This window comes from Mesoplodon mirus (genome assembly GCF_964341445.2).
Source record: "Mesoplodon mirus genome assembly, chromosome: 1".
Taxonomy (NCBI): domain Eukaryota; kingdom Metazoa; phylum Chordata; class Mammalia; order Artiodactyla; family Ziphiidae; genus Mesoplodon; species Mesoplodon mirus.
In genome coordinates this window covers 22,933,022-22,958,533 of record NC_138976.1, presented here as the reverse complement: position 1 = coordinate 22,958,533, position 25,512 = coordinate 22,933,022, and the positions used below count along the sequence as shown (strand labels likewise).

General features: G+C 38.2%; 1 protein-coding gene across 3 annotated transcripts in view; it reads right to left on the bottom strand.

Moving 5' to 3' along the window:
* ZCCHC7 (zinc finger CCHC-type containing 7) overlaps positions 1 to 16,379 on the bottom strand; it is a 240,332-nt gene extending 223,953 nt beyond the window's left edge. The window contains exons 1-2 of one of the 3 annotated variants that reach the window (XM_082643237.1): positions 16,323 to 16,379; positions 10,939 to 11,569 (exon numbers count right to left, since the gene is read on the bottom strand). In XM_082643237.1, the coding sequence (XP_082499363.1) occupies positions 10,939 to 11,548 (610 nt within the window). In that variant the 5' untranslated portion in view covers positions 11,549 to 11,569; positions 16,323 to 16,379. The other 2 variants (XM_082643236.1, XM_082643238.1) reach the window with 2 other exon arrangements.
* Positions 16,380 to 25,512: the final 9,133 nt, after the last annotated feature.

Below are 25,512 nucleotides of genomic sequence, written 5' to 3'. Positions count from 1 at the left end.
CTTTTCTTTAAATAAAACCTTTCTTCAGTTAAATTTGCGAACTGTATCCTGAACTCCTCTCACCTGACTTTTCAAAGCCTAATTTTTGACTTACTTTAACTATTATTTATCAGCCATAACTAGTCTGTTTCCTACATCTTTAGAGTTTCTCATTAACTAAAAATATAGAAAGAGTATTGAAAAGTCGTCTAGAAATTGGGGCTTTCCCTCCCTAGAGTAGATAATTCTGTAACAGGAGCTAGTTACAAAGCAAAATCAGAAGTGACCTACGCACTTTAAGGGATTCCTAACAAAACAGTTTTTCTCAATGAGTAGCTCGAAACAGCATTCTTTCATCTTGAGGTAATTATAAGTTGACCATATATTTAGGCAAAAGCAGAAGGGAAGGGTAAAAAAATTTTTCCCATTATAGAATTATGCTGTCTTCCCTTAAAATGTATTTGCAAAAGATGGGGAGAGCAGATGCTCTCAAGTCCACCGTTAATTAATTTTCAAAACTATAACAAAACTATGAAATTCTAATGTAAAAATGTCATAGAAATAAAAGGTACACACATCAGACAAGATCCACTTTTAAATAACCCATTATTAGACTGCCTTTATATTTGAATCTAAATATGTATTACAAAAATAATTTTTATCCCCAGAATTACATCTCTATCCAGAGCTAATGCTGTTAGATCAAGATTCAAAAACTAAAAACCAAGTCATATCTATTCTTGTAGATTTTCTTAAGTGTATCTGTATAATTTAAAAAGAAAATGTGACCTTACACATGGTGGATGCTCAATTAAAATATTCATTTCCTTATTATCAGCAGAATCAACAACAATCTGGCAAGTAACTCAAAATGCCAAAAACTTAACCATGACAATTACTTTAATTTATAACAAATCAATGCTTAAGAGATTAAAAACTTTTGGCTAAAAAACTTCCAGTAAGTCAACACTTTTACTAAGTGTTAATAATCAAGAGGAAATTAGCAAGAGATTAGTAAATTACCCTGAAATTAAATACAAATTTAGCAAAGTCTTAAAAACAGGATCAACTTAAGAGTCATGAATTTTCTGATTAGCCTTTACTCTTACAAGGGGGAAAAAAGTAAGTGTTCTCATTTCTGTACTTCTTTTGAAAAATGTTTGACAGTCTAATCATATATAGTTCATATCAAATTCTACCTTCTGACCATACTATCTATAAATTATACTTATCTTCTTAGACAAGTGATCTCTATATACAATAGATTATTTTTATAGCAAACAGCTATAAGAATCTTATATTTAAACACTCTTTACCCAGACATCAGGATTCAACTTCCTATGACAATTAGATAAGAATGAAAATCTTGCCATCTTATTTTATGCTTCTCCATTTCAAAAACAAACAAAAAGGTAGACCTGAAGATGACTAATATTTTAATGGCAACAAAACTAAGTCATTAGTTCAATAAACATGTTATTTTCTTATAGCATGCTATTATCTTATATGCAGTTTCCAACAAATTTAGTATATCTTATATGAAAATCAAATCAGTTTCTAAGAGAAACATCAAAAAAAAAAAAGTAAAATTTAATTCTCTCCCTAGGTACTTATTACTGTTGAAAAGAAAAGCTACTGTAAATGAATTTAGACTAAAAGTCATAAGTTGACTTTGGAAGAATGCATAGCTAAGTTGCTGATCAACAATGGAATCACAAAAATTAGCAACATACAATACCAACATTCCAAAATGTTATTAAAATCCAACCCAAAGCTGCCTTCGCATTTCTGGGATTTCTAATGAGATTTTCAGTCTGCTGAACAATGGCCATAAAAGGCTTTCAAACTTCACTCCATTCACAAGTAAAGTTGAAATTGAACATTTTTATTTCTTCTCTCCCTATGACAACTTCACCATGGAACAGTGAATAACACAGCTCAAGTCATTATGCTAATTAGAAATTAAATAAAAAGATGCCCTCACAATAGTTAAGTGTAAGGTGACATGCTACAACTACAGACACAGTTCAAAAGCAGCTTTAGGAATTGTGTAGTGCACACTTACAAAAGCTGAAAACATCAGGGAGGGAGCTCTTTGGTGCTCTCCGTTACCAGAACTCTACCATGTGGCCACTTTTCAATTATAAGGCAGAAATTAAACTATACATCCATAAGAAGTATATCAAACAGCAACCCACTCTTATGACATATTAGGCCATAAGATCTCTCAAGAAATTATGACTTGGACTTGCTTGGTGGCGCAGTGGTTAAGAATCCACCTGCCAATGCAGGGGACACAGGTTCGAGCCCTGGTCCAGGAAGATCCCACATGCCGTGGAGCAACTAAGCCCATGCGCCACAATTACTGAGCCTGCACTCTAGAGCCCACGTGCCTAGAGCCCGTGCTCTGCAACAAGAGAATCCACCACAAGGCGAAGCCTGCGCACAACGAAGAGTAGCCCCCACTCGCCACAACTAGAGAAAGCCCGCGTGCAGCAACGAAGACCCAACGCAGCCAAAAATATATAAATAAATAAATTTATTTTAAAAAAAAAGAACCTATGACTGACTGGTTATCTAATGAATGCAGAAAGGGGGGGAAAATACCACCTTGAAGATGTGAAGAGCATTAAAAGGAAAGTTTAATTTATTTATATTTCGAAACTAACAGAATGTGTTCCTTTTCTATGTTAAAAGATGGTAAAGAACACAAGCTATGACGAGGCAAAGTTATATTTCATGACATGCTCTACTTTGAACAGCCTTGCATAAAACACACATTTTAAGCAGCCGGTCATGTCCTTTGACTAACATATAGCATCTGGTCCATCTGAGAAAATTTTTCTATCTGCCATAAAGTTGCATGAAATATCCAATTTTTTAAAGGAAAAAAAAAGGAGACATATGAGCAAGAAGTAGGTGGAAAATATTGGAATAAAATAATAACCAAGAAATCTTCCAACAGCATATGCAGAACATAAATACCCTTCCTCATTTAGGCTGAGGCGGTTTCTGAAAGGACATGCTATTAAAATGTTTAATCATACCCAGCCACATATTAAGCCATTAATTAAACATTAATGGTATCATATAGTTTTAGGGTTTTCAGCTTTTATTCTTCCTCCCTGCATTTAACCTGAACGTTAAATCCTATCCATTCTTCAAGACTGAGTTCAAAGGGTTACTTTTCAATTCACTCTTGTACTTTGCCTATCAGTAATAATCTTTTTGAAAAAGTCTATTACATTCATCTGGAAATGATTGTGTATGTGCTGGGACATCTCTTGTATTTGTAGAAATGTATTTAACTCTGGTAATAGAGTGGGCTCTCCATATTGTCATGCACTTTAAGGTTTTTAAAGGCAGGGACTACATAGGACTTCTTGAATCCCAACACCTTAACGGTATAGTGCCTGTAAGCACTGTAAGCATCCAGTAAGTAATTGTTGGATTGATTTTAAGACTTCAGATTTAGGTTTTAACTAGTAGATCATAAAATGTCACTAAATCAAGTAAAATTTATTCAAATTAAGTGCCATATTAGAGACGTTGTTCAAAAGCAACTTGGGTTCACCAAAAGATCTGAGAATTTCGAATGTAAAAACACCAAGTGGAAGCTATATGCCCATGCTTGCCACAGTGATAGTGAACTTATCCTGTAGTTAGGAGTTCTGTCAAAATATTTTCCTATTACATTAATTTAGTCTATCCATTGTCTCATTTTAGCTTATAACCTTAATGAAATAAAATTTATTATTTTCCCAATAAAGGAATTAAGTTACCCAAAGTCACAGGTAGTCAACTATGGAGCTGTAAAAGACCTAGTAGCCACCACTGAGAACCTATGTCCATTACCTCATTTCAGAAGTAAGCTTTAAACTAAGATTTGAGGGATGAGTAGGTATCAGCCAGGCAAGGTAGAAACTGATCCAGACATATATAAAGGCCCAGATCAAATAAAATATGACATATTTGAAAAACTGAAATTCAAGTAGGTAACCCACTCTACTCAAATTTTAATTAGTTATCAAGTCTTGGTTGAGTGCCTTATAAATACCAGGGATTCAGCAATTGCCTCTAGATGAGTTCTTCAACTTCTGAAAATGTATCCAAAACTTTTCTGTGCATATTTTTTAGGGGTGAAAGGGACTTGACACAAAAACAGTTAAAAGACTTACTGCACTAAGTCGTTAAAAGCCATAATTATACTTCAATTTCAATCAATTACTTCATGATTTTACTTTACTAAAGCCATAATTTCACTTCAACCTCATGTAGTACTATGTAAAGAGCACTATTCTATACAAAGGTAGAACTTCAATTAAATTCACCCAAGATTTGCTAGGTACCCACTATGTGCCAAATGCTGACAAACTATTATAAAAGAACAATGTACCCAACTGTACATACTGAAGGAGTTCTACATTAATGTAAAGTTCTACACCCTAAGAGTCACATACACTAGGAACTAACAGGTTTCTTCCACTTTTAAAAATGCTGAACTCTTCATTCTTTAAAAGGTATTTTCCTTTTAAAATCTGAACCTATTTAATTTTTTGCTAAATCTAAATCTTTCAAAATTACTAAATGAGAAAGAAACAGTAAGACCAGGAGTATAAGTATAGGTATAAAGCATGCTTCTGAAAGTGGACTTAGATGATAATACATTTATTTAAAATACATTTTAAAACTGTAACAATTATATTATTCATCAACTATTTAAAATTACTATTCATTCACTTCCAAAAAGTATTTGTTACATGCCTAATGTGTCCAGCTCAGATTAGTGTAGAAGACACAAAAATAGTCCATAGTCGTAGAAATGAGAAATATCTTTAGATATTATTATGGACTGATCTCCAGGATATACTGTTAAGAGAAAAAAAACAAGGTAGAGCGAAGTGTAGATCATATGCTACTGTTTACTTCAAGAAGGGGGAGGGAGGATATGAAGATATATACATATTTGCTTATATTTTTTTAATGTAAGGACAAACTATCAATTTTCTCTTAACAGTTACCCCTAAGAGGAAGGGTGGGAACAGGATGAAGACTGGACAGAAGGTAGACGTCTCTGAATATTTTTTACCTTGTCTTACTGATTTGAATTTGGAACATTCTAAATATTTTACATAATTATGAAACAAACTGAATTTTTAAAAGGTAATACTAAATATTAACATATGAAAAGCAAAATCAAACAAATGAACCTATCTATGTGTCTAGTTGATAGCACAATCACAGGGAGAGAAACCTGAATTTAATTAAGCTTCTAGATCTAACTACCAATGCATAGGAAATACAGGGGACAGTGGAGTATGTTAAACAGTAAAATTCAAACTCAGGGAATTCTAGAGAATAAACAATCCAGTTAGTATAACAATTAAATTATTAGGAAGAAAAAAAAGATAGAGGAACCTAAGATTAAAGGACGTAAGTTACCACCCAACTACAATAAATAGATCTGATTCAAATAAACTGTAGGAAAAAAAATTAAGAGCCCATCAGGGAAATCTGAAGGCTGAAATCTGAAGGCTGGTTATTTAATGATAAAAGAATTATTGGTAATTTGTTTAGGTGTGATAATAATATTGTTTCTTAAAAAGAAAACTTATCTTTTAGAAATACATATTGAAATGTATATATGTACGTATACGTATATAAATAAATGAATGAAATGATAAGATGACTGTGATTTGCTTCAAAATAATACAGGGACATGGAGTTACATATGAGAAAAGATTGGTCATAAGTTGATAATTGTTGAAGCTGGTTTATGGAACAGTGAGACGATTACGACATTCCAGTTTTGTATACTTTAACATTTCCATATGGGCTTCCCTGGTGGCGCAGTGGTTGAGAGTCGGCCTGCCGATGCAGGGGACACGGGTTTGTGCCCCGGTCCGGGAAGATCCCACATGCCGTGGAGCGGCTGGGCCCGTGAGCCATGGCCGCTGAGCCTGCGCGTCCGGAGCCTGTGCTCCGCAACAGGAGAGGCCACAACAGTGAAAGGCCCGTGTACCACAGAAAAAAAAAAAAAAAAAAAAAAAATTTCCATAGTTAAAAATTAACAAAGATTTAACAATTACTCCGAGAGCTAATAATATCCCTTCCCTCTGCAGGAAAATAAGTTGGTGATTATTAATGTATAACTCCTACAGCACTTATTCCCATCATTTGGCTGTCATACACAATAATCCTTCCCAAACTAGAGATCACCCTCACAAATTAAAAAACATGCTGATTTCCTTTGGTGCATCTTTTCTTCAACCAAGAAATCTGTCTTTCTAATAAATGAGAACTGCAAGCCACTCCTACTGGGGATAATAAACTAAAGAAAGTAAAGGGTGAGAATTTTAAAAGGAAGACAAATGACAGAGCAGGTATCATTTACATAAAGAAGCATCAGGAAAGAGTAAAGAAAGTGAAGCAAATGAAGTTTGTTTCTAGACTTTAGAAATAAACTCCTACACCCATCAGTAGCGAGGGCTGAGAGTCATATGTAACAGGTACTGAAGCCCTGTGTTTTGGCATGGACTTATTATAAGCAGAGCCCTCATCATAAAGCTGTACATACTGAGGAAAGCTAGGCTGAGCACACCACCTAAGTGCTACATCACCAAGGCCTCCATGGAACCCAAGGAAGCTAATCGACAGCTTCAGATCATAAAATCAGAAAAGTATTAAACATTTAGAGGAAGAAAAAAAGAGGGAAAAAATATCTCCTGGTTGTATATTATCTGCCTGATCGTGTATTCTAATTGTGTATTAAAGCAAAACAAACGTTTATACATCTCACTGAAACTGAAGTAGTGCGAAAGAGCCTCACATTTCCACAGAGCAAGAGTGGTGCTGCACTCATTACTACAAATTTAACAATGGAAAATATGGATGTACTTACATAGTCCTTCAGATCTTCATGTACTACCTCAAATTCACTAATCCTATTTTTTAAAAAGTTTTAGGTTTTCAACCACACCTATCCCCAGGATTTTGAGAGACTTAACTCCAATGGTTAAGAAGAGACTTCCATAAATTACTTAAGCTTATTATATTTTGTCTCTTCAATGAAACACCAAGCCACTTAAGGCTAAAACTATGTCTTTTACCACTTTAAATCCCCTCTATGTATTCTATATAGAGTAGATGCTCAGTAAGTGTTTGATCATTTAGCAATTAATGAAAAACAAAGTAATATATATGGCAAAGAATTACTCTAAATAGTATCAAGAAGGCTTCTGAGGAAAAGACCTGTCCTCAAGGAGTTGCTAATCTCTTCTCTTATATTATATTAATATTTCAAATATGCCACAGTTTGAGGGGTTTGCAGAGGAGGGGGAGCAGTACACAAAATCATTATTGTTGCTGTTTAACAATCATCATCATTTCAAAAGTATGCCAGAATTTCCACAAACTTCCACTGACATGAAAAAATCTTTTCTCTAAAGACTATTATACAAACTGAACCAGATCTACCCCGAGGTCTATTTATGAATGGGATAATAATGATTAGAAAGTAACAACACATTCAAATAGGCATCAGTACTGAATACATTGCCTATTAACTAGAAAAAAATATAGGATTATGGCATTAGTAGATCAAGGAGCAGAGTAGGGATAAATTTCAATATAGATAGGAGGAACATACACTGACTGTTTGGAATCAAGAATTACTTGGAATTACTTAGGTCTTAAATAAATATTTTTACCAATGTTGCTAAGAAATAACAAAAAGTCTACCAGTAAATCAAATAGAAATGTCCAACATGACAAGTAATCATAAAAACTACTGCAGTTAATTGGAACCCTCATACATTACTGATGGGGATGTATAATGGTACAGCCACTGTGGAAAAGTTTGGCAGTTCCTCAAAAAGTGAAACAGAGAAATGCCAGTAATCTTATTCCTAGTTTATACCCAAAAGAATACCCAAAACAAGTATTCAAGTAAATACCTGTACATGAATGTCCAGAGTAGCACTATTCACAACAGCCAAAAGGTAGAAACACAAATGTCCATCAACAGATAAATGGATAAACAAAATGCAGGTATACAATAGAATATTATTCAGCCTTAAAAGAGGAACGAAGTACTTATACGTGCTACAATACGCATAAGCCTCCAAAACATTATGCTAAGTGAAAGAAGCCAGAGACAAAAGGTCACATACTGGATGATTCTATTTACACGAAATATCCAGAATAGGTAAATTCATAGACAGAAAGCAGACTGTGCTTGTCAGAGTCTGGGGCAGGAGGTTATGAGCAGTGACTGTTCAATCGGTGCAGGGTTTCTTTTGGATGTGGTGAAAACATTTTGGCGTCTCCCTTGGATGTGATGAAAGTGTTTTGGAACTAGATATAGGTAATGGTTCTACAATATTGTGAATGTACTAAATGCCTCCAAATTGAACCTTTAAAATGGTTAATTTTGTGTTAATTTCACCTCAATAAAAAATAAACAAATAATCCCCCCAAAATACAGTTCAAGAACAGCCATGTTTTTTATTGTCTGTAACATAAAATACTAAAATTGTTTTCCAGAGATTTCTCTATATACCTGATCACCAACTTTTTCTTCATTCTTAAAAGCCATACCTAAGTCCATCATTCCCTTTCCTCTAGAATCCTCATCTCCATATGGCTCAGCTACCCTTAACCCCATCCTCACCACCCCTCATCAATCCCTTTCATTTTGCCCTGAGAAACCCTAGTTACATTATGAGCCACCATCCAGTTAACCTGCTCCTCTTTCTGTGGAAAGATAAGCTTTCTTTTCAATTTATCAAGCTTTTCAGTATGTAAATGTGAAATAACAATAAGATACCCAAATGGAAATATTTGGCACGATGGACATAGAGAACCTGAATTCAAGAAAAGTGGCTGATCATAATGAACACATTAGTATTTGATGAAACTAGGTGTCATGTCACGGGAAGGCAATTTAGAGAAGGAATAGGCTAAATGACTGTTTTGACATTCTGTAATGTTTTGCCTAACCCTGGATCTTTTGGTTTCTGTCACCCTGCCCCAGGTATTACTGGAAAAAGTTATGAAATCCTTCAGAGTGAGTTCATTACAAGTTCACATTGTTTCAATTTTGATTGAATACTACTTTTAAGCAAGGCTTTTATTCTCTTATTGTTGATTTGTTAGCACAATGATTTCCAACCTATGAGCTTCAGACTCCTGGGAGCTGGAGAATTAGTTATCACAATGGGTAGCCAGAGGCATGCTTTATATAGGCCATGTATGTTGCAGACAGGCCTTATACAATATTTTTCAAATGTGTAGACAATGTTGTGGTTAATAAAATACAAAGTCATGTATGAGTGTACTGAATAGTATTTTGCTAATATGCATTTTCTCAATTAACAAATACTAAAAATATAACTATAGTTATGTGGGGCAGGGGGTCCACAAATTTTTTTGAAGTTGTCATCTTCAACATATTGGGATCCACTGCCTAACAGTATTCCCCATAACACCTAAACATCTTTCCCACACTCTAAGCCTCTAAGTATCCCCTGCCCAATTCCAGACCCACTTCCATTTTCCCAAGAAAATCAAACACATCCTCATATATTCCCTCACCTACCTCAATCCATCTGAATTTATTCTTTCTTCTCCACCTCTATAAATATTTGGTAATTTAGCAATTAAATGTCTCTTCCCTTTTAAGACTAATTCAGACAATATACCTGAGCCCATCTCTTATTTGCCTCCCTTACCCCAATCCACCAAACTGGTTTAATCTCTCCTTCAAGAGATTTTCCCCTTCCACCTAAAAACATTATCAACTCTCTCTTATTCTGACAAAACTTTACTTGACTCTGCTCTATGTTCTAGCTACTATTCTATTTCTTTTCTTCCTTTTGGTGTCAAATTCTCAGAGCTGGCCTACTACAGCCTGAGCCAGACACCTGTTTTGTAAATAAGATTCTGTTGAAATAGCCATCTCATTTTTTAAGATATCATGGCTTCTTTCCTACAACAAGGGCAAAGTTAAGTAGTTAGGCGATCCTATGGCTTGGAAACCTAAAATATTTCCTACCTGGCTCTTTAAAAAAAAAAGTTTGTCAATCTCTGGGGCTCCAAAGCTTCATCTACATTCAATATCAGCATTTTCTTCTGAGGACAAGTAGGTGCCATTAAAGGTTTTGGAGCAGCAGTAAAGTACTGAGTAAAGGGCATTTCAAGACTATCAATTTAACAACAGCATACAGGGAAGATATAAAAGATCATTTAGGAAAATATTGCAAGAGACTACACATTAAGCATAAAGGGAGAAAAATGAAAGGGACTTTTTAAAAGGATAAGCATCAATACTAGATGACTACATGTGACAGAAACAAAACTAACACCAAAATTTCAATTCTTGATTATGTGGCTCTCAAGAATTTGCATTCTCTCCTACAGTCTACTGTAGACTTACAGCTCTTCGTAGTTTTCTACATTACTGATTATGGAGTTCCTAAAAATCTTAATACTAATTCCATATCTTCTGTATACCAGGTATTCCCCATGCTTGCTATATGGCTACCTCCTGGGTAAGCAAATCACTTAGGAAGAGGCAGAACCAACAGAGTTGGCCAAATAAGAGCATAGGGCCAATGTCAGAGTTGGATGGAGTACTCACCTGTGGTACCAAGCAGAGAGAGAGGGGAACTAAGATTTCAGGTCCAGAACTGGCTCTAGCCAAACAGGAAGAAGCAGTTATGAATTTGCTTATAGCAGAAGCAGAGTGTCTTTGATATCCTGACATAACTTTTCTGATGTTCAGACAGACCACCATTAAAGTGGCCACTGGTAAAAGAGTCTCATGAAAAACAAGCCAAAAAACAAGACCAAAAGGTGAGGAATTAAATGGAGCAGACCCTAATGGTCTTTTGTTTAGGAAAAGCCGTCTTCCTTATTAAAGATGATACTACTTTTCATAATGGCCAATATGATACTAACCTTCATTAACAGACTTTTCACACCCCACAAGATTGAGAAGGATATCGTCATCTTTATCATCAACTTCGCATCCCAGCAGCATCCAGCTTTCCACATTATCGCTTTCTGAAATGGTGCTCTCTTCCTCTTCACTTGAACTGACCTCTATAATCATGACCTCTTGGATTGTACCTGATCTCTCACCAGGTTTAGTCTTCTCAATATCCCTCTTGCATTTCTTATCTGCCAACTCATTAGAATGAAGAAAAGCAGGAGGACCTTGGATCTTTTCTTCTGCATGGACTCTGAAATTCTTTCTTTTACATTTATAAATACTATCTTCATCAGACAGTGTGATGACCTCTGAGCCATCTGATAGCTGGATGACCTCACTATCTGAAAGGATAATTAAGTTCTTCTGATTTGGTTTACTACAGAATGATTCAGAATTCCCAGAGTTCTTCTCTTCATGTTCTTCCTCTTTGATGACATTACCAAGATCTTGGGCATAATGAACTTGGCTGTAGAGCTGAAATTCCACCTCACTATCAACACTCAGTTCACTAGATGACTCTTCACGATAAAGGTCATCTTCATATGCTTCTATGGTCTCATAGCCACCAAACATCATGGAAAGTCAGTAACCTTGATGCTGTAAAAGAGAAAGTCATAGAAAGAGTATATTTTAACAGCTCAGATCATGCCTGTTTAGTGCATAATGATACCACCTCTTAGAGCTAACTTCTGTGAAGGCCATTTTTCTCAATGACATATTAAAATACCTTTTTCTCTTAGAGTAGTACCATTTTTCAAGATTTCCTAAATTGTTATGACACACTCTAATAATGCTCAGCCCCTCCCAAATGAAAATTACTGCCAACAAACTGAGTTACAGTTATTAATGGAAATGTTATACTTCACAAGTATGTTAGAAAGGAAAAACAGGTTGAGATCCACTGTTTCAGACACCAATCACTTTTTCTCCACAATGTTAAAAATCACAAAAAATATTTTAGGTCATTCTCACTACTATTCCATCCATTCTTCACCTTTTCCCTGGTTCTCGTTCTGTATCTCATCTTTTCTGGTATACATTCTCACACAGGAATATTACTTCAATTATGACTAAAATCCACAAAAGGACATAATTATCATATTTACTGTTTTGGTGTATATTTGTCTTCTCAATTAAAAAATTAATCTCCAGGCCTTCTGATCTTTGACCAAAAGAATACATAAAAATAGCTGATAAACCTAGTTTATTTCTGTGCTACCTATAAAGATATGTATGAAATACAAACTAACTGAAGACCTAAAATAGAGGTAAAACTCAGCTTTAGGAGCACTTTACTCTCCTACTGTGAGCATAGTAAATCCTGCTCATCCTTCAACTCTGTTTAAATATCACTTCCTAGGGGAAGCTTTCCTTGACCCACCAGATTAAACTGTCGACCCTTTATAGGTTTCCATAGCACTTTACATTTCAAAACATTCACATTTCTAATTACTAGTGCAATGTAAATCTCCCACAAGCACAAATCACATACCCCAGGAGGGCAGGAACTATATGCGCTTTGTTAAACAATGGATCCCCAAAACCAAGCAGAGTAACTGGCATTTAGCAAGACCTCTATAAAGGTCTGCTGAACTAACAAATGAATAAATAAATGAATAACATCATCAGGTATTTGTTCTAAAGCCCTAATAAATCTAATTATGTGTCTAAAATATGAAACTTATGATGAGATGAATTTCGTAGTTGTCTCCAACTATTACAAAGATTCTCATATCATCAACCAAAAATCTACACAGATGTTTCAATTAGGTACTAATGGAACACTGATCAAAATGAGAGTGCTGGAAAAAAACTCATTTTTGTTAAAAAAGAAAAATCAGGCACAGTATAGAGAACAATTAAAAATGACAATTTATTCTTTCTACTCTACTTCTAGCTATACAGATACAATTTAGAAAGACTAGTTGTTTTCTTAGTTTATCAATTCTCTGCCCAACATGTCAGGGTACTTTTGGTGATACAACCTGCTGACTCCAAAAATCAAATGAACAAGAGCCAAAAATGTACTACACTCATGCTGGAGTTTCTTGTTTTACAGAAATAAAGAAACCAACTTTTGTTGTACACCTTGAACTTACACAATGTTATATGTCAATTATATCTCAATAAAGCTGGGGGGAAAAGATGATTAAAAGTTCTGAGTTAACAATATTGTATATTTGAAATCTGCTAAGAGAGTAAATCTTAAATGTTCTAACCACACACAAAAAAGGTTACGATGTGAGGTGATGGGGAAAAAAAGAAAAAAGATGTGAGGTGATGGATGTGTTAACTAACCTTAATGTGGTAATCATTTCACAATATATACATATATCAAATCATCATGTTGTACACCTTAAAATTAAACAATGTTATTTATCAATTATATCTCAATAAAGCTGGGGGGGAGACCCAAGTTTTAATGTCTTTTTTTCCTTCTAAAAAGTACAATATACCTGTTCCCTTCTTGCACTGTCCTTCAGCTTGCTATGCTGTTGTCATACAAGTTGAATGTGGCTGTCTGAAAAGTAATGCTCATAGCATTTATCAGTTTATATTGAAATGTTAGCCTCAGAGGAATACAAATAAAAGAGGAATCCTTTCCTTTTTATTTAATAGGTAAATTAATTCTAAAAGAAGCCAAAGGAATTATGCTTCCTTCAAAATCCTCACTGGATCCATCTTGAGGATCCAGTGTGGACTTAAGATAAAACATAATTCCGGTGCAGCACAGAAAAAATTAAAGAGCTAAATTACAGAGTTACAAATTTGTACTACTCTTGGAGCCATTCCAAAGGAAAGGGATTAAGAATAGAGCCATAGGCACACCTGTGAATGTATGCCAAAAATAAACTACAGAAATAAAATAAAAACAGACTTCCTTGGGTCTAAGGGTTTATCTCTTTCCCTGAAATGTAGAAAAATGAATTTAACAATTTAGCCCCTATGGCCTTTAAGAGGATTTTGTCCCTTCTGTACTGAAAATTGTGCTCAGCATAACCGGCTCTTCTATTTATGTAGCTTATGTATGCCAGAGTTAAGGTTTGCCTGAGGCTGTTTTGGTTTATGTTACTACTTTAATTACATTCAATCGCATTTAGTTAACTTTTTAAATTCATACTCCAAGGACGAATGTGAAAAAAATATATATGTATATAACTGTCTTGATTGAGAAGGACTTCTCAGCTTTTTGATCATTGTACACAATTCTCAAGCATACTTAACTAGATAACATAAAGTCCCTAAGAGAGTCACAAAATTTTAAATCTGAAAGAGACCTTTCAGATTATCTCATCAACCTCCTCAATTTACATATAAGGAAACTGAGGTCCAAAGAGATAAGGAGGCCTATCCAAAGTTACTTAGCTGGTTAAGAACACAGCTAAAACTGATTCACATTTCCCTGATTAAAAAAATAATAATAATCATTTCGAATAAAGATTTAAAAAAAAAAACCTTCCTTCAAAGCTAAATTTGCAGTGGTTCTAACACCTAAATTTACCTAACAAATACCCATTTTATTTCCGTGGAGTTTAAAAACTATAAAAGAGGCATTTTAATTGGAAAGAAAAGCATACATTTGAATTTGTCAGTTTACCATCCAAGAGCTTCCCAAGTTGGTACACAAAGGCTATAGCAATGCCATGACCAAAAAAGATGGCTCTTATATAAGAACTTAAAATATCAGTTTGGGAATAAAACTTCTCTGAAGAATTTAAATGGCTTAACAAATATAAAACAGCTATAGAGAATAACTGCAAAGGCTCTCGCTGTTCAAAAGTGAAAGCAGTATTCATTCACTGATTTGTTTTAAACTTAGACAACTTAAGGCTTATTTAAGCTTTCAGATTTTATTATACAATCTTTAAAGACAACATTTCTGCTCTAACAGTCTACCAACTGGTCATTTCAGTCCTTGTGCTCTTATTTCTCTTCAAAGAACTTTTAGCCTAGATGTTTCTTTTTGATGAGATAGTTATCCATCTCAAGGAAATTTAAATCAAATTCACAGCTTGATATCAAGCCTAGTTTTCTTTAGAACGTGATTAACAGTTTAATTTCAAATTAAAATTTCTGACTTAGTGAGCTATCCTGATAGTGACAGATTTGAAACACTACTGACTCTAGTGTTAAAATTTCTGCCCACTCTTCGAATGGGGCTTTCAATTTGAAGTAAATCAAACTGGGACATAGAATTCAAATGTGGGAAACAATGGTCACAAAAAAATTCAGACAGAATACAAGATGCTGGTGGGAGAAAATAATGCTAAGTTTATTCAGACAAGTCCAGCTGTTCCTGACATAAAGTCTTTATAGAATAACTAATCCTATCTCAAAACACTTCCTTCTCCTTTCCCTCAGCCCTTTTTCCTGTTATTACACAGTATCTTATCCTTGAAGCTATTGTACAATCCTCACTTCCACTTCTTCCACAGTTTATTCCCCACCCTCAGACTCTCTTGAAAACAGCGATAGTGAATTATCCCCAAAGCACAATACCGTCTGAAATATACACACAGCCGAAAAATTCAAAACACAACAGAGTTTTGGAAGGGACCTGAAAGTCATTAAATTGAACACTCATTTCATACATTGAGAAATGGGCTCTGAGAAGCTTATTTATTCATTGCGCATAAAAGATCTCCTAATTCAACCCCGTAATCTGAAATCAAGGTAAATACAGCCTAAAGAGAAGATATCTGGAGTCACCAGCGAGAATTGATGGTGGAGCCCCGGCTAGAACGGAGGCCTGCTGACTCTCCACTCAGCCAGTTTTCCCACTACAGATGCAACTCTTAAAGTTGAAGTTAACTGCCGGCTACGATGTGAAGGATAAAGGGAATCACTGAACACAGTCCAAGTTTCCTTGTTTTACGTGGGGGAAGGGGCCCATCTCCCGAAATTTTTCTGTCCCCACAGCTGCAGCTGCTGCTTCTGACTGCTGACGCTGGATTTGGCCCAGGACTGTTCGGTCCTCAAAGGCCAAGCCCTCTTCGCGTTTAACTGACTGACCGGCTTTCCTAAAAGACAGGGGAACCTCGGGGGATGGTGGAGATAAAATAGGCAGAAACGCCACTCCTCACCGAGGCCATGGGCGCCCAGCCATTTCTGAACCACGGCCTCAGGCCTTGGAGGGCAAGGGAGAAGCCCAGCCGGTCCGCGGAGTCGCGTGAAGCAGAGCTCGACTGAGAGGCCACAAGCCGAGCCCCGCCACGAGTAAGGGACACAGGGGGAACGCGGAGGCCGGCGAGGGGACACGCGCTAGTTCCACAGCCCAGCGGGCGAGGCGGAGAGCGGGCAGGGGTCCCCCGGCCGCAGACGACTCGGGGTCCGTCACACACATACTCACTGCCGCGGCTGCGACCAGGAAGCACCAACCAGGAACCAAAACGCGTAGAGGGACGGGGAGGGGCGAGGACAAATGAGGTAAGAAAACCGCGTCCGCGCGGACCCGGGAGAAGGGAAGGCACTTCCGGGGAAAACACAGCTCCCGGGAGTCGTCTTCCGTCCCGCCCACCCACCAGGCCTTCTGTACGCATGCGTAACAACTATTAACCCTTTCCCTTCCCCTTCCCCTTGATGTGCCTGTCTTGCTCTGGTCCTTCCCCCCAACGGCTTCTTTCAGAGATACTCAAGCAGCATCTGTGACAGGGGACACCATGTTTGAATGACTTACACAGAAGATATGCTACTTACCGAGCAAAACCGGGGAGAGTTAGCGCCTTTCTGTGCTGGCGAGAAAAACTACATCTACCATGATGCTCCGGGGCGAGGTTTAGCCCGGGCTCCGCCTCCTTTCCCCCTGACCTCGGAGGACACCCTCCATGTGCCACGTGGCGCGGGAGCGGAGCTGAGACCCAGCAAAGGGACGAGGACCGGTGCGGCAGACGGCTTGGCTGGTGGACTCGGGGAATCCCAGAGAGGGAGAAGCCTCTTTGAGAGCGCCTGGTCTAGATTCTTCTCTCGAGCTAGGTGACCTTAGGCAGGTCCCTCCCACCTCTAAGTTGAAGGTAAACTTAGTTTACACTGGGGCGCTTCCGGCTCCTTTTTTCCCCTAGAATACAAGACAACAGATTTAACTCTTTGTGAACCTTGAAGAGCTGAACTCTTGCGAAAGACTGAAGTCAATACTGGTCCTTTGGAAGCCTCCGGAGGCTACAGATTGTGTTGGGAGTCCCTGGCTTCGGTTCCTCGTCTCACACCTTATTTTAACAGTAATACTAAACTCAACTGTACATCTTTATCAATTCGTCGGCCCTTGGCAACAGTTTTGAAAGATAAGTTTGACATTGATTATTTTTGCCAACATTTATCGAACATCTGTTTAAGAGCCAGGCAGTGCTAGCAATTGCGAATATAGTGGTAAATGTTTTAAAGTCTCTGGTCTCACAGAGCTAGAGTCTACCTAAGAAAGCAGAATACAGATAGTTTGCTTATAGTCTAAGAGTTTGACCGGAAAAATAATTAGAAATTTTAGTTAACATTATGGTAAGTGCTAGGAAAGAGGACAGGATACAATGAAAAGGTAAAATTGGAGGACCCGTTATGCAGAGGAGGAAACAGGCTAAGAAAAGGGCCACAGAAATTACTAGATTGTTTATTAGGTAATGTGTATTGTGTAGAACAAATGTTATCTTAAAAATAATAATATACTGAGCTTTTATCAAGTGTCAGCCTTACTCCTATAAATTTACTATGTATAAACTTTAAAATTTTAACAACGCTTTGAGGTTGAGAGCTTTTAAAAAAAGGAAATAGATTCAGAGGTTAAGTAACTTGCCCAAGGCCACAAGGCCAGGAAATGCTCCCAATTACTATGCCCAGTGCTCTCACTATTACTCCTGCATTCAACAAAGATTTGCTATGTTCCCATGCTCAAAATGCTTAGGCACCCTCAACGGCCCAGTGGCCGTTGCCAGAACACACTATGCTCTATCACATCTGTGCCTTTACAGAGAGCATTCCTACTGCCTGTAAAGTCCTCCCTGTCATTCACCCTACTCTGCTCAAGACTGAGTCTTCAGGGAAATTTTCCAACTTAACCAGACAGAACAGGCATTCCTTCCCTGGGCTCCACTACACTTTGGACAAACCTCCATCAATACAGTTACATTGTCTTAAAATTGTCTCCTAACTGGATTGTGGGCTCCCAGAAGGCAGAAGCTTTGACGTTTTATCTCTGTATCTTCGCCAGCTAATATAGTGCTTGACAGACAGCAAGCAGTCAGTAATGGTGTTAAAGGAATGAAGGACCTCTAAAACTACCTGAGGTTCTAGGAAACCAAGAACCAGATATGGATCCACCAGCTATCAGTCCAGTGGGAAACATGTCATGACTCCAAATAACTGGAATGCAGTGTAGTGTTCCAACTGTGTGTGTAATCCAGGTCTCTGAGTCTCCCCAAACCACCTCACACTGTCTCTGGCCCACACCTCTTGAGATCACAAGTGGTAGCATGCACAAATATCCTGGAGCCTCTCTTAGAATGTCCTAAGGAGTCCATTTATTTGAGAGAGGAAGCACCTGCTTTTGCCAGGGCAGTGGCAGCACTACATCAACAGTGAGCAGCTGAACTGGAGTGAGGGGCCAGGAGAAAGCAGAAACCTGCTGCAGAGGGCAGGCCAGGTGGGGGATATAGTGTAGCAATATCTGGGCAAGTGACTTACCCTTACCCTTCCATTGCAGAGGGAGGAGCTACCTCCTTTATTTTATTCTGGTTTAGTGGTACCTAGAACCTCTGAAAAACTAATCATTTTGACCTTTTATCAGTTGCCTTTCCATTACTATCCATTCACTGGCAGCCTACTATGTAATAACCCCTTGTGAGCCACTTCAGGTATATTGTCTGCCAGATATATTGTGAGGGAGTGTTAGCCCATTTCACTAGTGTGGAAATTGTGACTTGGCGAGGTCATGTGACTTGCTCTAAATGACAGAGCTGGTATTCAAACTCAAGTCTTGTCTGAATCCAAAACCTATGCTCTTTTCTATGCCCAAACTGCCTTTCAAAACTAAACTCCTCGAGGGTGGAGACTATGATGACCTGCTTCTGTCTCTCCAGTACTTAACCCAAGGCAGAGTATGTTTCAGGCTCCCAGAGGTCACTGGTGGAATGAGTGGATTCAGCATGGAATGTTTGCCAAATGAAAGCCTGGGTGCTATATGAACAGTGTTGTGGAACAGCAAAGGAGGGAGCTGCTGGCTGCTTAGGAGCAGTGGAGAAGCCTCCTGCAGAGGAGGGGGCCAATAAGTGGTTAGTAAAACAACAACAGTCCAGCATTCTAATCGTAAAGAGCACAAACAGGCAATTCACGGAAGAAATCCGAAAGGCCATGAACTATGATAAGAAGTGTTCAGCATCACTAATAATCAGAAAAATATGAATGACCTCATACACTGTGGATGGAAATACAAATTGGAAAAGCCTTTTAGGGGAGTTAGTTGACAGTATCCATCAAAATTGTAAGTGAGCTATGTTCTTAAATGTATGTAGAAAAATTGTGATAGAAAAAAAAGGAAACAACAAATATTCATCAATAGGGGATGAAATAAACAAGGATACAGCTATACTATTTTTTTTAAAGTATGCTGCTTTTAAAAGAATGAGATAAATCTGTATGTACTGACATAGATCTCCAAGACATACAGTTAAGTGAAAAAAACAGGCAAATTGCAGAGCAATAGGTGTATTATGTACTCATTTTTGTTATAGTTTAAAGAGTTTGTGTGGCTGTATATAGATATGTGTGTATATAATGCATAGAGAAAATACTGGATGGATGTCAATAACAGTGGTTACTGACTTCTGAGGAAGGAAGTGGGAGTGGAACGGAATAAAGAGGGACTTTCACTTAAAAAAAAAAGAGACATAATTCACTGGGAAGAACACACATCACTTCTGGGGTACTCCTACCAAAGCATATAACCTGAATATAATCATGAGGAAACTAAGAGACAAAAACAAATTAGGGGACATTCTACAATATACCTGACTCTTAAAACACTTCAAAAATGTCAGTCATAAAAAACAATGACTGGGCTTCCCTGGTGGCGCAGTGGTTGAGAGTCCGCCTGCCGATGCACGGGACACGGGTTCGTGCCCTGGTCCTGGAAGATCCCACATGCCGCGGAGCGGCTGGGCCTGTGAGCCATGGCCGCTGAGCCTGTGTGTCCGGAGCCTGTGCTCTGTAACAGGAGAGGCCACAACAGTGAGAGGCCCGCGTACCACAAAAAAAAAAAAAAAAAAAAAAAACAATGACTGAGGAATTGTTCCATGCTCAAGGACAGTAAAAGAGACATGATACATAATAAATTCAATTCATGATCTGGGATTTTCTTTTGCCAGAAAGGATATTATTGGGACAATTAGCAAAATCCAAATAAATATAGATTTGATGACAGTGCTGTATAGCTGTTTTTCTCCTGATTTTTATATTTGTATTATGGTTATGTAAGAGAATGTCCTTGTCTTTTTTAGGCTGTATAATCTGAAGTACTTGCAGTAAAAGGACATCATGTCTGAAACTGATTCTCAAGTGGTTCAGAAAAAAATTGTTTTGGGGGCAAAGGAAAGGGAGAGAGAAAGGAGAAGGATAACACAAATGTAGTAAAAAGTTAACATTTTGGGAATCTGGGTAAAAGGTATTCAAGAGTTCTTGGTACTAATTTTGCAATTTATATCTAACTCTGAAATTATGCCAAAATATAAAATTAAAAGGAAAACTAAAAAGAATAAGAGTTTGCCAGGTGGAGAAGGCAGGGGGAATCTTCTGGCAAATGAACAAGATAAGCAAAGGAAACTTACAAGCATGAGTCTTGCACTGAGAAACAATCAGTGGCTCTGAGTGTTCAGAACATGGCATGGTGTGGGGAGAACGGGAGGGGAGAGGGTAGGAATCATGAGCAACACAACCCACAAATGGACCCAGTTCCCTGCTACCTTATATCGGAAATGAAGATTAAGCGTTCTTTATGCCCAGCCTCAAGCCCTGCAAAAAATAACTCGAGTTCTTATGGCTGCCCTGTCATTTCATTGACAATTTCTCTTCATCCAGTAACTATAGAATAAGAAACCCTAGGACAGTGGCTGAAAGAGACGTCTAGGACAACTCCATCATTTTGCAGAAGGGAAAATGAAGACCCACAATGAAGGCAGGATTTGCAAGTTCCCAGCAAGTGTTAACACTGGCTTCCAGTTCACAGTCCATTATTCTTTCTGTTGTGCAAAATTCTGAAAGGTTGAGGCAGAAATAGAGACTGACAAGTGAAGTGAATGTTACCCTTTAAAGTTTGGATGTTTTTCATTTGCCACAAATACAGACTTAATGTCAGTACAGTTTTAAAATGTAATTATAGAAACTTGTTCACTTAAAGCCCATATGTTGCAGCTGGTAAGCAATATTCAATTCAAGCTCCTAGTCTGAGGCAGCAATCAAGGTGATTCTTGGGAATTCTCAATGACATTGGTACCCATCTGGGTTTGTTGAAAAGTTTAACATCCTTTTTTATTATTCATGCTTTTGCACTTCTTCACATTGCAAGGTGATGGAGAGAGCACACAATTTTCATCCATGAAATCATTCTTGAAAATTTAGACATTCATACAGATGGCTTTTAATTTTTCTTAGAGACTGCTTTTCCTTATAAAATCATGAAATTTTAAATATATACACCATAAATTAAACTATATAAATGATAATATTCTCATTCTAATAAAATCCTAGGGATAAGGAGCTAGTATTTCAAGGACTGTATTCGCATTCATTATTATTCCTAGTTGGAATTGTGTTCCTCAAGGCTTAGGTCTAAGTGACTGTATAACAAACATTGAGTAGCAAGACTTTTGAGATTCTAATTTATTTAAGAATCATTAGATTCCATACAAAAAAATCTCAAAGCATGTCATCAATAACATGAGGTTACAGAGAAACACGTGACGAGTCTTTGGAGGGCCCTACCAGGAAGGGAGCAACATCATGGTTTGAGGAGTTTTAGTGTGTTTTTAAGAGAGACGGGAGCATGTTTGTGGCTGTGGGAAAGTAGAGAAGAGGTTGAAAAGGCAGGAAAGACTTGGGAATGATCAATCAAGTGACCTACCAAGGTAGACAGGAGGGGATTGGGGTTGGCAGTTTCTCAAACTCTAATGTGCCCATGAATCACCTGGGGATATTATTAAAATTCAGATTCTGGCTCAGTAGGTCTGAGGTGGGGCCTGAGATTTTCCATTTCTAACAAGCTCTCAGGTGAACCTGATGCTGCTGGTCAGTGAACTACACTTTGGGTAGCAGAGGGGTAGAGTTGTGAATTGTGTGTTCATTTGCCTGTTTGCCTCCAGACCCTGAAGCAGAATCCTTCCAGATAAACCCTATTGCCTAACACAGTACCTGTCATATAAAAGTTTGTTGAAAGCATTGAATATATGAAGACGTGCATTTGCCATTGTCTATAACTATGGAAAAATGAGGAGGAACCCTAAAAGTCCAATGACACAAGACTGGAAAAGTAAATTTTAGCACAAGTATACTTTGGAATATTCTTAAGTAATTTAATTGGTCTTTTGAAGTCCATATGATAATATGGGGAAATTCCTATGATAAAAACTTAGCATGTGAATTTTTACTTATATGATAGCCACTGTGTGAAATTATGCATTTGGGCAAGAACCAGAATGGAATAGAAAAAGCAAGTTTGATATGTTGGAGCAATAGGATCATAGATGAATTTTTTACATTTAGATATCTGTCAATGTTATAAAAATTCAGGTGAAAAGTAATACTGTTACACATATGAAAGAAAAGAAATCAAACATGGATATTCTAACTGTAGCAAATCAAAACAGAGATGAGTAACTCCTACACATGGTAGCTTAGATTGGGTTTGTATGTATGGTTTAAATATATATGTATATATTAATTTTTCCTGGTGCAGTCATTCTTTTATTCTGATTTGAAAGCTTCTTTCTTCTTTTGTCTCTTCTTTCCTTCCTTTCTTTTCTTTCCTTTCCTTTCCTTATGCCCCTCTCCCCTCCCTGTTTTTAAGACATCTCTCCCTTAAGGAATTCCCATTCCCAGTGATAGCTCATCAAAGGAGCACATGAATAGCTGACATTATGTAATGCTTTGACATTTGGCATTCCCAAGACATTACCCCACCCCTGATGCAGAATAAGTTGTCAGAGCATGAAATTGGTATTTTTACATATTCTTAATGTACAGATGTCAGTCTGAAAACCATTCACTAGTATTATGATTACATTCTTTGTCTCCTTTTCTTTCTATGCCAAGATCTGTTCTTGTGATTTCTTTTCTTTTGGGAGTTTCAAAGAGGGAAGACAAAACTTTAATAATCCAGCTTATTGATTCTGCCAAAGGTAAAAGTAAACGTTTAAGTCTCATTTTTGGCAACGATACTTCTGGCACAGGAGCAGAGATGTAACAAGAAGGACCGGATAGATGCAAAGGGGAAGTACAATCAGTGGCCCACTTGATGGTGCCAGATTCCTCAGTGTGTTGCAGTTTACAAGTTTGTTAGTCTGTGTTAATCACAGAAATGAATGGTCTAGGCTTGTGGAAGAAACAACATGTCTAAAAATAGGAAATACACAAAGTAAGAATGGAAGGTATTTAGAGACAGTCCTGACCATCTTCCCTTATATTCAGCAATGCCCCTATAGGATCCCTGACAATGGGCATCCAGTCTCTGTTAACACCTTCACTAATGGACATCTCACTACCTCACAAAGCAACCCACTCCGTACTTGGACAGCTGGCAAATGCTGTCTAACATACTTTCCCCCTTCTGGTAACAGCACCAGCTTCCTTGGATGAACAGCTACTTCATACTGTGTGGTTCTGACAGGACACAGGGGTGGTGTGCTGCTCCGTGGCCTGTTTGCCCTCACATCCCACCTTGCCTTTCCCCTGCCCCTCTCTGTATTGCACAGGGGAGGGGGCTGACCCCATAGGCCCTCAGTCCCAGACTCCCATGTCAGCTGGGTTTTGGCAGGTCCAACCAATGGGCGGCATTGGCAGGAGATTGGAGGGGGAGAAGTCAAGGTATTTGTCCCCCTTTATAGAGAGGGAAATGGTGTCAGATTCCTATACTGCAGCTGCGTTTCCTCCATGTCTTAGAGTCAGCTCCCACTGCACAGATCCACCATGATTCCAACTTCCACTGGATGATCCCCGCAGCACCACCACCTCCCTTTATCCCTTCAATTTAGGATTAACAGTGGACTGGTCATATCTGAGAACAGTTGCTTCACTGTTCTCAGGATGGCTCCTGAAGCCCTTCCATCACTTGTGTATAACCAGTAAACTCCCTCTGTTCAGAGTGGCTTATATTTCCTTTTGGATCCCATCTGATATGATTCCACTTGTGACCAGACCTGACAATCATAGTGCCTACTTCCAGCCAAGTGATTGGCTCTGTTCTGGGCATGTGATGCAAGCTGGACCTATCAAAGTCCTACTCTAAGGCTGTATATATGCTTTTCAATGAGGGTCACTGAGCTTGGGTAGGATAGGATTGGAGTCTGCAGCTATGTCTACAACACCTATCTGCAGAGTGAGAGAATGAAGCTAGCACAAAGAAAGAACCAGCAAGGAATGGGGAGACTTCCAATGACATCCTTCAAGTTCCTAAAGTCCCTGAAGCTCTATCCTGAGCTACCCATTTACATGAATCAAAATAGTCTCTTTTTCCCTTAAGTTTCCTTGATTTGAGCTTCTGTCCCTTGTTTTCCTTGATATGGGGCTCATAGCCCCAAAATAAGCCTGACTAACAGAGACAGACTTAGTTGGTAGAAAAATACTCCCTTCAGGAAGCCCAACTCTGTTTCTCCATAACCTCTCCATCATTAGCCTGGTTCTCAGCTCTGGGAAGCACAACATTCTTGGCCTCTTCCCATCTATGCAACTCTTCTGACCTCCAGCATGGATCCAGGCCACCCCATTCCCCGCCCTCCCCACCAAGGCCCTGCTACAACTCCTTCTCCCTTCCCAGTGTCTGATGTCTCTACTGGCTCCCACTGCTTCTCACAGGCAATCTTCAGACATGTTGCTGACTCATCCTTGCCTCTCTCCAAGATGTGCTGTTGGCAAAAGCCTCTGGCCCCAGGAACTGGTTAGAAGCTCTCTGACCCTCCCTGTCAAAGAGGGGCATTTGATGACTCTTTTAGTGGCCCTTTAGGTACTGAAGGCAGCCTTTGTGTTCCCCTCCCCTTCCTCCTCTCAGGACCTCAGACCCCTTTGTTATGATACGTCACAGAGAGGTCCATGGGGAGAGATGCAACTGACAGCTGAGCAGGGACCAGGCCACAAAGGGCCCTGAATGTCATGCTAAGGAATTTGCACCTTACTCTCATGGACCAGAGAACCATAGAAAAGTTTTAAACAGCATCTTACTTTTCATCATTTTAAGCCCACATCCCTAGCTATGTCCTTTTTACAGCATCAGAGGAATAAATATTCTGAATTCTCTCTTTTCCTGTCCTCTCCTTTCTATCTGATGCCTCCCATTGGCTGAACCAAAAAGAAAG